Source organism: Sebastes fasciatus, chromosome 8 (genome assembly GCF_043250625.1).
Source record: "Sebastes fasciatus isolate fSebFas1 chromosome 8, fSebFas1.pri, whole genome shotgun sequence".
Classification (NCBI taxonomy): Eukaryota; Metazoa; Chordata; class Actinopteri; order Perciformes; family Sebastidae; genus Sebastes; species Sebastes fasciatus.
In genome coordinates, this window is record NC_133802.1 from 15,250,201 (window position 1) to 15,266,132 (window position 15,932).

The 15,932-nt window shown below is 38.1% G+C and overlaps 1 protein-coding gene across 3 annotated transcripts in view; it reads left to right on the top strand.

Moving 5' to 3' along the window:
- Nucleotides 1-13,946, top strand: part of LOC141772592 (acid-sensing ion channel 1-like) — a 63,433-nt gene extending 49,487 nt beyond the window's left edge. For all 3 annotated transcript variants that reach the window (XM_074643734.1, XM_074643736.1, XM_074643735.1), the window contains 8 exons: nucleotides 5,282-5,432; nucleotides 6,255-6,382; nucleotides 7,636-7,786; nucleotides 7,879-7,935; nucleotides 8,092-8,245; nucleotides 8,960-9,051; nucleotides 9,142-9,221; nucleotides 10,451-13,946. In XM_074643734.1, the coding sequence (XP_074499835.1) occupies nucleotides 5,282-5,432; nucleotides 6,255-6,382; nucleotides 7,636-7,786; nucleotides 7,879-7,935; nucleotides 8,092-8,245; nucleotides 8,960-9,051; nucleotides 9,142-9,221; nucleotides 10,451-10,573 (936 nt within the window). In that variant the 3' untranslated portion in view covers nucleotides 10,574-13,946. The remainder of the gene's footprint in view (nucleotides 1-5,281; nucleotides 5,433-6,254; nucleotides 6,383-7,635; nucleotides 7,787-7,878; nucleotides 7,936-8,091; nucleotides 8,246-8,959; nucleotides 9,052-9,141; nucleotides 9,222-10,450) is intronic.
- The last annotated feature ends 1,986 nt before the right edge of the window (nucleotides 13,947-15,932 follow it).

Consider the following 15,932-nt stretch of genomic DNA (forward strand, 5'->3'; position numbering starts at 1 on the left):
CGTAATCAGTCACCAGTTCACGTTGGCTTTATTAGCGTGTAGCTTTGCTGATTTCCTTTGGTTTTAACACACATCTGAATAATCATGCAGTCAGCAGTGTTGCCAACTCTTTTCCAATGAAACTAGCTAGCACTAGCTCCAGAAGTTACTAAAAGTTGCCATATGACATCATATGCTCATTTGCATATTGGTGACGTCACCCCACATAATTTGCATAAAGCTTAGTGGTTGTGTCAGCTGACTGCCTGCCTGTGCACGGTTCAAGAGGAGAGGAGAGACCCCAGCCGTGCACTGTGATGACTCTGAGCACCACACATGGGAATGAATGACAATATGATATATTTCTCACTTTTTCCCTGATGTGGATAAATCAATAAATTTGTCGCTAAGAGGGTCTGAAAAGTCGCTAAATTATCTAGCAACAAAGTCGCCAAGTTGCCAACACTGGCGGTCAGTTGTTGACTGAAACTATTGGATGGATTGCTTGGAAATTTTATACAAACATTCATGTTTCCTCTAGCGCCATCATGAGGTTGGCTTATTCTATTGGATGGATTGCCATGAAATTTGGTACAGATATTCAAAAATGGGAATATGGTACATGTTAGCTTAGGAGGAGGAGGAGAATAAAAGTTCAAGTCAATAAATTAGACGTCAACCACATTCTTTGGAGATGTAAACAAATATTTTGTTAGTGGAAATCCAAACACACACCTCCAACCATGATTTTGCTCCAGTGAGGTTTTAAATGATGGGTGGGGTTAGCTCGTCACCGAAAAAATCACATTTGATCTTAAAAATATTTTTACATTTTAAAGGACCAGTATGTAGGATTTAGTGGCATCCAGCCTTAAGGTTTCAAATTGCAACCAACTTAATACCCCTCCGCTCACCCCTCCCTTTCCATGCATGTCTGGGAACTACGGTGGCTTTCAGGTAACGTAAAAATGCAAAAGCCTCTATCTAAAGCCAGTGTTTGGTTTGTCCATTCTGGGCTACAGTGATCATAATCAAAACATAGCATGCTAACATGCAAAGATAAGATGTTGACCATGGTAAAAAGTATAGCTGTTAAACATCAGCATATTAGCGTTGTGATTGTTATGTTAGAATGCTGATGTTAATCTTTTCTAAATACAGCCTCTCAGAGCTGCTGGCATTGCCGTATACACTCTTGGTCTTATTAATATTAATCCCTTTATATACTTCCATAAAGTTTATTCATGTGTGAAGGCACCCAGTACAGTTTTTCCAGGTCAACTGAAATCCTGGTCGGATTAAGAGTCCTAAATTACCCAAGCTGCACAATAAGATGCAACAACTGTGGATGTATTTTAGTGCCGGTCACTGTGGGCTGCTGCCTGCTCGCTGTTGCATTTAAATAGCATTTTCCCAGTGATAGCTGTTTAAGCATACAACATAATAACAGTGAAAGTGTTGGCACTTAACGGAGACGGCTGTAAAATCTTTGGAAAATGGGGAATAAAACAGCAGAGCACTAATGGATTGAATTTGCCCTTACCTGCTGAGACATCTTTTAGCAGCTCACAGATTGCAAAGACTTCGCTAAATGGATGGGAAAGTGCACAGATTTGTGTTTTAGAGACTTTTTCAAAACCTGATGTGGCTCTAAAAACAGATATGTATAATTATGTGCATAATGATTAATTACAGCAGAGCTCTGTTGAGTGCTTTTCTATACACGGGAAATTGTGTGTGAGTGACAGCTTTATTGATCACAGAGCTCTGACGATTATAGTCTGTGTAAACTGCAGTCAGCAAGTTATGTTTTAAATTCTGTGTTAAAAAAAGGATTGATTTTTTGAAGTACCTTAATTACGGTAAAATAGTGTTGAAAGTGTACACATGTCACAATTAACAAGCAAATTAAACTGTCACTTTTCGAAATCAGAATTTCTCTTTGTCACGTACGTATCTTCCTATATGATCCATATGTTGCAGAAAACCTTTTTCATACGTGCACAATAATTTATTCATTCCTCCTAACAAGCAGAACAAGCAGCCGCAGTATGCATGCTGTGCATTATACATGTTTGATGACTTCATTCTTACCACCTCTGTCACATCAACTATTCAACGAGAGGCAGAGAACAAGTGCTACACGACGTCAGCTCACTTCAGTGTATCGATCCAGATGCTGCTGAACATCATGCTCCCGTCACATGCATGGATTTTACATTTGTGTAAAGATTTATTTATTTATGAAGTACAGTAAGTGCAGCCGCTGTATGATTTGACACATTTATGCGGAGAAAGGGCAGAGCCTCTCTGACAGCCGGGTTACTTCTAACAGATGTTTAACGAGCCGGCCGGGTTCACAGATCAATACGTGTGAATGAATGTGCAGTGGAGGCCAACCTGCAGCAGGTTGATGAAAGAAGATAAGATAAGAAAAGAAAGAATGGATAGTTTAAAAGAGGCTGTGTTTACTGGATGGTTGTTAGCCATGCTATTTGCTTAGCTCCAGGGATGGCAATGTCGGTCTGTTGGTCGGTCGGTCCACCACTTTGGTCCAGACTGAAATATCTCAACAACTTTAAAATGGATTGCCATGACATTTTGTACAGACATCCATGGCCCCCAGAGGATGAATCCTAATGACTTTGGTGATCCTAACTGACTTTTCATTTTGCGGCAGCATCAGGTCACCATTTGAATTTATCTATGACCAAATAGCCTCAGCTATATTTTGCATTTAGTGGGATTTAGCAAATGTTAGCATGCTAAACTAAGATGGTGAACTTGACAAACATTATGCATTCCATTTACCTTGGAAATCAGAAGTAGGATCTGGGAATAACGTCACACACGAGTTGACTGCGTATATTACTGTAGCTTTTCTTTTTACTATTGATGCGCGGAGCAACCATCTTTGATTTTGAGGTCAGGGTTGATGAGGTTTGTCCGACTTTCCGAGTCGGAAATCCGAATTCAGGGGGCATTCAAGTTGAAATTTCCAACTGGGAACTCGGAAATTCTGACTTCTCAGTTCAAATGGAAAGCAACATTACAGCTAAATATCAGCATGTTAGCATTGTGAGGATGTTTAACCACTGTGCCTAAAGGGTTATGCTCAAACAGAATTTGTTCGTACAAAATAAAAAGTGTGGAAAGTTTTTCAGAGCGGTCGCACTTCAAGGCGGAGTGAAAAGCTGGTAAATAGTGCTTTACCAGTGCACATTTTCAGACAGTCTCTCTTAGAGGGAATTCGTAGTCAGTGTTTCCAGATCAGATTGACCGTTTCCAGCCCAATCACAACTTAAAACCTGCCCAATTCAATAAAAAACAGCTCAAATCATAACCTTGTCAGAAACTTGTGCAAAACCATGAAATCATTACACGCGCAATAGAAAACACAACATAAGCATGCAAAGCTTCTTATCTGCATCAAATAACCAAATATAAAATGTTAGATAAACAGGCTATCGCAACAAGAGTGCAGTCAGGCAACCAAATACACAAATGCCCATGTCATTATCAATGATGTTGACGTCCAATATCCCTAACAACAATTGAATACAACTCATGTCAATCAAATATTTCTCAAATCCCATCCATCCAGCCATCGACTATCTGTAACAGCTTATCCTATTCAGGGTTGTGGAGCCGATCCCAGCTGACATTGGGTGAAGGCGGGGTACATACACCCTGGACAGGTTGCCAGACTATCACAGGGCTGACGGAGACAAACAACCATTCACGCTCACATTCACACCTACGGGCAATTTAGAGTCAACCATTAACCTAACCTGCATGTCTTTGGACTGTGGGAATAAACCGGAGTACCCGGAGAAAAATTATTTCTCAGATTGAATGAGTCAATAATATGAGTGAGTGGACACAACGAAGTTTACTGAATTTTGTAAGCGTTTTTGACCATAAAATTACAGTTTGTTTGGTAATATTGTTTCAGAATATTTGCAAAACCCCAGCAAATGTTGACAGAAGCATTTGGAGGGGTTTCTCCATTTTTACACCAAATTTCATCTATCAGCCGAAGGCTATAATTCCAGCCCAACTTAATCAAAAGTAGCCCAATTGGGCGGAAACCATCCCAATCTGTCAACCCTCTTCGTAGTGTTGCACTCGGTTGTTCACGTGAAAAATGACAGAAAAAAGAGATCCTGAGAGAGAAGTTCAAACCCTTTCCTACCTCCACACAGCTGGCCAATCACAGTGTGAAGTGTGTGTGAATGTTGGGTCGTTGGCTTTGGAAAGTTACAGAAAATGGTCGGACACAGATCCCCCTGATTCTGACAGAATCTACAGAGATGCGACCATAGCTGTAGACACGTGTTAAATCCTAAGTCTTGTTATAGGTGTGTAAGTGAGTGTAAATGTGTGCACCCATATTGTTTGTGGCTCGCCGTGCATTTAATTTACCTTTCTTTATGGCACTGATTGTTTTTTCCCCACTCAGATCGATGTCTTGCTTCTACAACCAGCTGTGTCTCACGGACTTTACACGATAGATGGCCAAAATGTTTAAATTGCCCTTGGCAGGCCCCAAACTCTCTCTCAACAATTACTTGGTTGGTTTGTTCTTTCTAATCATAGATATGTCATTCTGTGCCATAACGCTGAACAATAGCCAGCTCCGAGCGTCAGCAGCTAAACTCCCCCTTTCTCTCTCCCTCCCTCTCCCTCTCTTTCTGTCTCTTTCACTTTACGTCCCTGCTCTCCGTTGCTCCCTGCTCTCCCACTCTCTCCCTGCTTGGGTTATGTGACTCATACGACACTAAACGCTCTAATGCAAGATTAACTCTTCGCCAAAGAAATCTCAGTATTCATCCGTCTATTTACTATCGAGCACTCATGGCTGTTTGAACATGTCATGTGGGCTTTTGCTGATATCTCACACAGCTTTCAATCTAACAATCTTAGCTTTTCTTTAAAAATTAAGGCTGCATTCGTACTGGCTGGAATGCTTGGTCTCCATGGTAACATCAGGACCATTATAAAGTGCCATAAAGAGCATGCGAGGGAATGTCTGCCAGTCTCCATCACCTCACTGGGTTGATTGTGTAACTCACAAACCTCACAGAAAGACTTCCTTTTTCCCTCTTTCCTCTCTTTAATTCTCTTCCTGTCACACATCCTTCTTTTCTCTCTTACTATACCTCTGTCATATACACACATGTTCATACACACATACCAGAAATAGAGTCAAACACTGACCCCCAGTGGAAATGCATCGGTAAGAAACCTTTTGCAGTTTTGCAGAGCTAATAAAAAAAAATCTCTCTCATGTGTCTCTCAGGTCTTCACTCGCTACGGGAAGTGTTACACCTTTAACGCCGGCGGTGATGGACGCACTCCCCTCATCACCACCAAGGGAGGTATGGGTAATGGACTCGAGCTCATGCTGGACATTCAGCAGGATGAATACCTGCCGATCTGGGGAGAAACAGGTGAGGAAGGGGGAAGGCATCATTCACTTCATTCTGTGGCAACGAGTCACAGTGTGTGTGTGGGCAGGTGTTGATACCTCAGAGAGTGAAACTCAGCAGTGGTGGTGGCATTATTCAGATCCTTTACTTGTGTGAAAGTAGCAATACCACACTGTGAAAATACTCCACTACAAGTAAAAGATCGTGTTATCAGCAAAATGTACTTTTACTTATCAAAAGTAAAAGTAGTAATTTTGCAGTTGTCAGTGTTTTACTATTATATATGATGTTTTTGGATTAATATTACTGTTGTATTAATGTGTATGTTGCATTTTACTGCTGTAGATGTTTAAGGTTGTGCTAATTTTAACTCCTGTGTATACTGTTGGGTAGTTTAATCTACAGCGATGTATCATATTCTATAAGATTATTACATGTTTGTAGTGTCACTGCTTTTCATGAACTCAGAAAAACAACCATTTTTAGCTCAGTGACTTAGTGATAATTTTCTCAACCCATAAAGGAACATTTTAAACCTGCAATTCATAAGAAACAATCAAATTAAAAATCAACAAATCTGGAGATACATGGTTTCCACTGGACAGGAAGGGTATGAAATATAGTAATCTGAAAAGTAACTAAAGCTGTCAGACAAATGCAGTGGAGTAAAAAGTACAATATTTGCCTCTGAGATGTAGTATAAATTTGCATAAAATTAAAAAACTACACTTGAGCAAATGTACTTAGTGAGACAAAACTCTGCTGAGTGTCTGTATTCATTAGTGAAACACATTTTCAACGTGATGTTTCACTTTGATTCAACATTCTTTTATCTTCCTGCAGATGAGACTTCATTTGAAGCTGGGGTCAAAGTTCAGATCCACAGTCAGGACGAGCCGTCCTTCATCGACCAGCTCGGGTTTGGAGTGGCACCCGGGTTTCAGACGTTTGTTTCCTGCCAGGAACAGAGGGTACACACTGTCAATCATCTTTATAAACATGTGGCATTTGGGTTTGCCCAACCTGGGGTTTGTCTAAAACCTGAATGATCATCTGCTTGTGTTTCTTGCCATGTTGGTCTTCTTTTTAGCAATATCGCTTTGTTTCTAAATCTCAGGAATTAACTTGGTGAATACAATTTTACTATTACTGAGAGGAGGAATAAATAGCCAAAAGTATAAAAATGAGCGATGTCATGATAAACCAGCATTTTCGTTTAAAGTCATTTTAAATCACTTGTCAATTTATACAGAAATACAATAAAACTAAATTTGATGCATGAATGCATCTTGATGAATGCAGCACAAAGGGATTTACAATGTAGCAACAAAAATGGGAGAAAATGAGTGTTTCTATTATAAAAGATTGAAAACAGACAGCTGCTAGTTATAGGCAATATTGAAAAGATGCATTTTGAGTTGTCGTTTAAAACTGTCCACTGAGTCAGCAAGTCTAACGTTTAAAGGCGGTGTTCCATATTATTGAGGGGTAGTAGCTAAAAGTAGCATACCTAAAGGTTTTTGTGGCGACCTTGGGAACAGTTAGAGTTTGTGGAGGATCTTAGAGTTTGTGGAGGATCATGAAACATTAGGCATTCTGTGAAATAAGAGGGGGCGAGCCCATATAGTGCCTTAAAAACCAGTAGAATGATTTTAAAACCAGTTCCAAGAGATACAAGGAGCCAGTGTAGATTGTGTAAAACAGGAGTTATATGATCTCTCATCTTAGTTTTTGTTAAAACCCTGGCAGCTGCATTCTGAATGGTCTGTAGTTTTGCAATGGCTGCTTTTAGTAGGCCAGTATATACTGCATTACAGTCAAGGCGACTGGAGACAAAAGCACGAACAAGCTGTTCTGAATCTTTCTGCCTCAATAGAGGTTTCACCTTTGCTAAAAATGATAAAACGCTGTTTTTGTCAATTAATTAAAATGTGCCTTAGAATTGAGGTCAGAATCTAAAATGACACAGAGGTTTCTTAATTGTGGTTGTTTAGCTGATTTATTCTTGTATTTGCATGATTTATTCTTCTGGAATTGGCAGCATCCTTTTTTTTAATTCATGGATGTTTGTCCTTTATTTGCTTTAATTTACTTTTAAATAAAAGTATGTGTTGTATATATAGTACTGTATATATATTTATTTTTCTTCTTAAAAAGTGTCAGTAATACTATTTATAAGTGTGGAAACGGCTTGTGTATAGTAAGTGATGTGTGTTTGTTGCAGCTGATATATCTCCCTCCTCCCTGGGGAGACTGTAAGGTGACGGCGATGGATTCAGACTTCTTCGACAGCTACAGCATCACAGCCTGTCGCATCGACTGTGAAACGCGCTACCTGGTGGACAACTGCAACTGTCGCATGGTGCACATGCCTGGTAGGAAACCACTTACTTACTATGCGTTGTATAAGAGTTAAATTAATGAGAAATGACTGTGAGTGTGTGAGTGTGTGTTGCTTTGGCTGCAGGCGATGCTCCCTACTGCACCCCCGAGCTGTACAAAGAATGTGCTGACCCAGCTCTCGGTAAGGAAAAGGCTTCGTCCACGTCTGGTCTGAGTCTTTAAGCAACAGATACAAAACACGCACGCACATACCCACATCATCCAATGATATCTTAAAGTCATAGCCGCATTGATCTGTTCAAAAGGTCAGACCGAGCTCTGGTTTTCTTCTCTGCAGACTTCCTGGTGGAGAGAGACAATGATTTCTGTGTGTGCGAGACGCCGTGCAACATGACCAGATACAGCAAAGAGCTGTCCTTCGTCAAGATCCCCAGCAAGGCCTCTGCTAAATATCTGGCAAAGAAGTACAACAAATCTGAGCAGTATATTAAGTAAGAATCAACCATTTGCATTTTTGTAAAACGCAAACAAACACTCTTAAGTATTTCTTTTATATACGTGAATATTTTTTATTGCAAGAGTGCACACATTTCCATTTGCTTACATTGCATTATTTCTGTAATTCAAGATAGTTTTTTGCTTTAAAGGAAAAAAAGAACCATATATAAAAGAAAAAATGGCACATAATTATATATTTAATTCATAAACATATTTGATAGAAAAACACAAAACAAAAAAGGAACATACTAATAATGTGTAAATGTATTACCAAAAAGAAAACTAAATTAATTATGATAATAATAATAATAATAATAATAATAATAATAATAATAATAATAATACATTCATTAAATTCATCCAAGCAAAAATGTGTCAATTTAAGTCCCTCTATTTAGCATTTATAAGCAGTATATGAATATTTAATACATGATTTTACTAGAATGTAGTTAGCAAACATAAGCATATGCAAAGATAATTTGTCAATAATTATAACATATTTTATTATATTGTCAGTAATTATCTGTTTGTGCCCACAGGAGGTGTATAGTTAATGACAAATACATTAATAAACATTTATATCTGCTTACAACTACTTTATAGTGTGTTATAAACCATATTAAATGCTTATTAGTGCTGAATAGAGTGATTCAAGTGTTTCCTGAAATAGAATACTAATGTCTTGACTTGCTCGCTTTTCTTCTCAGAGAGAATATTCTGGTGTTGGACATCTTTTTTGAGGCTCTCAACTATGAAACTATTGAACAGAAGAAAGCGTATGAAGTGGCTGGACTTTTAGGTACATTAGTCCGTTATATACTGTCGACGGATTATCTTTTGTCTTTATGGTAGATGATGTTTTTCATCAGCTTTCATCTGATTATTCCAGGTGATATCGGTGGTCAGATGGGACTTTTTATCGGGGCAAGCATACTCACCATTCTGGAGATATTTGACTACCTTTATGAGGTGAGACTAATATCCTGCTGCATGTAAGTATTTACCTAATACAAAGTTAAAGCTACTGGACCATTGAGGACACTGAGGTCATGTAGTCCTCTGGGAATGGGGGTGTTTTAACAACCATAAGGGATGTAAAAATGTACACATGGTTGTATTTTATAGGCAGATTCCACTAGTTTTTTTTTTTTTTTGCGTGGATATGTAAGGCAGGAGTTGCTTTGTGAGTGCTCTGATTAGAGGGCGTTTCATGGTGTAGATAAGGCCCGACCGGTCAACTCTATGTCAGTATTGGCCTTGCAAGGTTCAGGGCTGATTTAAAACAGTAAATGGTGTGTTGAGCATTTTCAACCAATGAAATGATGATTTTCATAAATTTGGTAAGAAATGTCAACATTAACACCAGCATTGATGTGTTCCATCACAGTTCAGTCATATCAAAAAACACGTTAAAGTATGCAGTACCCAGTGGGCAACCAGGTGTGAAAAGTGAAGCCACTGTTGAAGTGTCTTAAACCTGCATTCTTTCTAATAGCCACCAGGGGGCGACTCCTCTGGTTGCAAAAAGAAGTCTGATTGTATAGAAGTCTATGAGAAAATGAGCCTACTTCTCACTTGATTTATTACCTCAGTAAACATTGTAAACATGAGTTTATGGTCTCAATCGCTAGTTTCAAGTCTTCTTCAATACAGCATGATGTTCATTTAGTAAATGATGTTCCCAATTAGAGTCAAATAGACCATAAAGCAGGGTATGCTTTAGGGCGTGGCTACCTAGTGATTGACAGGTCGCTACCACGGTGTTGTCCGGTCTGGGATATGTCCACGTTTTCGTCTTACATCTTTAACCCTTTCACAGTGTGTTTTCAATTCATGAAAGTAAATTTTTACATTTTTCGGTTGTCTAAAAAATGTCTTATTCAGAGTTCGGTTGTACTTAACTTAAACCAAGATGGCGATGGCCAAAATGCCGAACTCAAGGCTTCAAAACGACAGTCCACAAACCAATGGGTGACGTCACGGTGACTACGTCCACTTCTTATATACAGTCTATGGCAGTACCTCTTTAATTGAATAAAATATGAAAAATCATTAGATAATTAGAAACATTTCAAATTGCGTTGTGGATACCTCAGTATTTCTATCAGAAACAATGCTGTCCCTCTTTTCCTACGATCCTTGTTGAGCCATAAATGGCAGTTTGTCGTGGTGACCTGCTCTGTTTTTAACCCTCTCAGGTGATAAAGTACAAGTTGTGTCGCTGCTCTGATAAGAAGCACAAGCACAACAACAACAACAACGACCAGGGAACGGTCCTGAGCTTAGACGACGTCAAATGTCACGTCAGTAACTTTCACTAGGCTTCTGCAGACGCGAGGAGGGAGCCGCTGCACTCTCCCGTCTCTGAGCAGTTTCATGGACTTTGTTCGTTGCAGTTTTCCAGACTGCAGGAGCAAACGGAGCGAAAGTGTCTTAACTGTGCCTGGTTAAGGTTTGTGAGGTAAATACAGCATGTGGCTGAAGAGAGGAGAAGCCACACAGACAGCAGGACAGCAGAAACCAGAGATCAAACATGTTGTGATGAATTCAAAAATGTCAGAATAACTGCATGGTCATCTGTAAACAGCTTCTCAAGACATAGTAACAGATACAGTAAATGGGGGCATGAACTGAGCTGAGGTTCATCTGTGTTCAGTAAATCAGCATTAGAAATCCCAGCTGTGTGGTGGTGTTTGTCATCTGATGTGACAGGTTTGTTTTCATTTCATTATTATTTTAGTTTTATATTGAGGTATTTGCATGTCAGTGCTGCACATTCTTTACTTTTGTCTTTGAGGTTTGCTTTCACTCTTTTGTTCTTGACTTTTCCCCCCTTTCTTTCCACCAACTTTCCATTTTTATATTCATGGCATCAAACCTCATCTTATGACCGACGTCTTCCCTCGTTAAAAACCTGAGCATTTTGCCAATATACTGTACTACCTCATCTTGCAGGGTGAGAGCGCCCTTAAGAATTTACAAGCCAAGCAAATTAATAATGAAAAAGGTCATTTCCATGTATGGAAATGAGTAGAACAGGTTGAAAAAAATATATCTGGCCTTAAAGCGAGCCCATGTAACATTTGCTGAGCAGCAGTTAAAGGTCTTTTTATAACAGAAGACGTTTTGGAGCGTCACAGTAGGAAAATCAAAGGTGTAAATAATTAAATTAATGATGAATTCTATTAAGCTGCTTCAGTTGCAGGGTCTTTGTGTTGTGTATGTCGGCTCGCTGTCACACTGTCATGCCATTATTAATAGTGTTAATAATAACACCTGTGTTCTTCCTGCTATGACTAGTCAAAAGGTCTGCTGTGAAAAAGGCCACAATTACGGGACCATTACAGGATAATAGTAAATGCTAGTATGTAGTGTAGTGCAGCAGTATCTTGCTCAAGTTTGCTCACATTAGCCTCCATAAGCTACTGGTCACACCAGACCACGTAAGGCTAGTAGCAGCAAAATCCCTGACTGTTCTGAACTGAATTGACAATAGTTCAACTTTTGGGAAATAAGCATAATTGCTTTCTGGCAGAGAGTTAGATGAAAAGAGTGGAAACAGCTAGCCTGGCTGCGTCAAATGACAACAAAATCTGCCTTTAACCCTAACCCGTAAAACCATAACGTGTCATTTTTACTCTTTGAAATTGTTCCCTTCGGACAGAGCCAGGCTAGCTGTTTCCCCCTGTTTCCAGTCATTATGCTAAGCTAAGCTAACTGGCTGCTGGCTGTAGACATTCTCCACTCTCTCTCTCTCCATTAGAGAACAAAAGCACGTTTTACCCAAAATGCTGAACTTTTGCTTTAAAGCTGCAGTTGGCAACTTTGAGCAAATATGATAAAAAGTAATTTTTTATAAAAGTGTCACTATATCCTGACAGTAGTGCATGAGACAGATAATCTGTGAAAAAAATCAGGTTCCTCTGTGTCTTCCGGTGCTCATTTGCATTGCGAAGGAAAACAACCAATCAGAGCTGAGGAGTCTCTGCATCAGCTGTCAATCACTGCTCACGAATCTTGTGAACTCCAATGAAACTGTCAAACTAGGCAGCGCCGATCAAATATGAATCAATATTCTGTTACTGTAATGCCTATTTCTCACCTCAAATGTTTTCAGAAACATATTTTAACGTGCTCTTTAGCTGTAAAGTGAGAGTTTATGACCCGGCCGCCATATTAAAAACAGTTGAGCCAAAACCAAGCACCGCCCAACGGCTGCTCAACTCTGATTGGTTGTTTTCCTTTGCATGCAATGAAATCTTGCAAATGCCATTATGAGCACAGGATCACACGTAGGAACAGATTTTTTTTCCCACAGATTATCAGTTTCATGCACTACTGTCAGGATATAGTGACAGTTTTGTAAAAATATTTTTTTCTCATATTTGCTCAAAGTTACCTACTGCAGCTTTAAAACACTTTTAGTATTTTGAAGAACAAACAGTTAAATGAGCTAAAACAAGTATCTTAACATGAAAAAGAGATGGATGGATACACAGCCACAAAACTAAATGTACACATACAGGTATATACAACCAGGTGCTACATACTGTATGATTTGCCTTCAAATTCCCTTTCAATGACAATCACTGTATACAGAGAAATTAAAAACATAAACTTGTATTTCCTGGAGAGAGTACAAAACAGATATTGATTTAAGGGAGTGTCTTACATTTTTACATGTTCATCACATTTAAGGAAATTTTCCTTCGGTAGGTTCTAACATGGCAAGATCAAATTAATGAGTATAAATATGTTGAATGTGTTTTGCCATCTTCTAGGGCTCTAAACTGCATGTAGCACTGTACAGTAGGCATCTCTAAACGTGGTCCATTGATGAACAAGTTAATCTGCAGTTCATCATCTGTCTGTGTGTTTGGTTGAATATCGTGAGCATGTATTTATGTGTGCGCGTGTGAGTGTGTTACTAATGTTGCCCCGACATCTGCAGCAAAATCAGAAGCTGATAAAGGAAAAATTCAAACTGCTGCCCTCATATCCCAAAACACTGTATCTGTTATCAGTTAGGAAACATGTCGGCTCTGGCGGTGCATGTTTAATACTGTCTCTATTCTGACTCTGTTTACAAAAATCAAACAATATTCTGTTGGCGTTAATCTACTTGCACTCATTCCCATTGAGCTCAATGTTATTCTTAACAGGAAATGGGAATTGTATAGCGTGTAGCTGTGTAGTGTTATTATCAAGCACAATCATTCCATCAACTGCAACGTAATGTAAATATTGGATAATAATCTCATTGTATTAGCATAGTCTGATCTGAGTAATGCTGTACTTGTTGTATTTATTTAATATAAAATATTGTGTGTCTTTTTCTGTACATGATTGTAGGTTTATTTATGAAAAGTATATTTATCAAATATTAAAGTACGACGCTATTTCTATTCTTTTTGTTTGTATTGCTACAGTCACAGCTGCTTCTAATGTATCATCAGTAAATTAAAAATGAACATCTGGATTGTTGTTTTCCAGCGTCCACTGCATGAGGTCATGCATCTCAATACAAGCCATGCTTTCAGGTTTTATTTTTTGCCTCCATTTTTAATTTTCCATTTTTTTTTTTAGATACGAAAGGATGATTATTTTAGTCTGGTGATGTATAAATAAATAATGGAGCAGTTGTTATATTAAATTACATTAATTAAACGCTAACTTTATGTTACTTTTATTCACTTCAAGGTGTCCTGTGTCATCATTTATACTAGAAATTAAAGCTAGGAATATCTTTCTTTTCAGTGTATATAAGTTTCTGTACAGATTTTCTGTACATTTAAAAAAAAGAAAATTCCATGATATTTTGTACAGACATTCATGGTTCCCAGATGATGTACTTTGATATTACTTTGGTGATCCTCTGACTTTTCCTCTTGCGCCACCATGAGGTTGACATTTGCAGATTTGAGTAAAAAAACTTTTGGAAGGATTGGAAATTTTGTTCACACATTCATGTTCCCCTCAGGATGAATTGTAATAACATTGGTGATCCCTTTACTTTTTATGAAGAGCCATCATTGGGGATCAAAATATCAATTTGTCTAATATAAATAACTTGCAAATGTCAGCATGCTAACACACTAGGATGGTTAACATTGTAAACATTATACCTGCTAAACTGTTTGGCAGGTATAATGTTTAATTTTAATGGTGACGTTAGCATTTAGCTTCAAAACACTGCCGTGAGATGGCTCAGTGACTTTATTAGAGTGCATTGCTTCATTAATTATCCAGAGGTCACTGATGTAATCTTCAACAAGGCAAATGAAGGTTGAACCACAAATAAAAGCTCATTTGACTTTATGATCCTAATGTTTATGGTGGGGATATAATCATGAAAACTCCAATAAAATATTTTCCATAAGCTGGATTTTGCTCATATAGAAACCAGACTGCTGAATCTGGAGTTTTGTTCCTTCCTACTTTTCTGTTAGTCCCAACTCTTATACAACAAGTTCCCCTTTTGTGTGAGTCCTCCAGACCAAAAATGATTTCTCACACAGTGAACTTTCTGTGCTCGCTCTCGTGACTCTCTATGTGCCGGTTGTATTCTGCACAGTGACAACTCAGCACAAGCTGTGTCCTGTTAGCGTCCTGTGGAGAAAGCAGGGAGAAGACATGTAATGGGGGAAATCCACAGTGCTTTATTTAAGTTAAAGTAGCAATAACATACAATAAAAATACTCAATTACAATTAAAAGTCCAGCATTCAAAACTTTACTAAGTAAAGCACGATTTGCAAAATGTACTGTAACAGTTAAGCAACATTTTATTGTGTTGAGGGTGGAGCTTTTAACAACCTTATATAACATTAGGTAGGTTAATGTATAGCAATGCATCATCATTCATACAATCAGTCAGTCGCCAGTTTATTAGTGTTATCATGAGAAGTATTTCTAATATGTACTGGTTACACCAGTGGTGGAAGAAGTACTCAGATCATTTATTTAAGTCAAAGTAGCAAAAATACTCGATTATAAGTAAAATATAAGTAAAAGTCCTGCATTTAAAAATGGACTTAAATAGTTTCAGCTAAATGTACTTAAAGTATCAAAGGTAAAAGTATCCAGAATGCAGAATGGTACCTTTCAAAAGCTTATATTATTTTACACATTAAAGTTGATTATTAGCATTTAAGCATTAACTTGTGAGTAGTTTTACTTTATTGGCATTTCATCAATTTACTCTACAAGGTAACTTTGTTCTCTATGAAGAAAAAATATATTTTTTGGATGATATATTTGAATCTATGAAGTTACTACAGCTGTCAAATAAATGTAGTTAAGTACAAAAGCACAGTAGGCCTACAGTATATCCTGCAGAAATATAGTGGAGTAGAAGTATAGAAAGTAAAAATGGAAAGTACCTTAAATTGTACTTAAAGGTCTCATATTGTGCCCATTTTCAGGTTCCTACTTGTATTTTGTGTTTCTACTAGAACATGTTTACATGCTGTAATGTTAAAAAAAAAAAGTTATTTTCCTCATACTGTCAGCCTGAATATACCTGTATTAACCCTCTGTCTGAAACGCTCCGTTTTAGTGCATTTCAACAGAATTGCAATGGAATTGCCTTGCTAGGCAACAGCTTGGGTCCATGTTTACTTCCTGTCAGCTGATGTTATTTACATACACTGCAACAGGAAAATAAACTGGGACACATTTA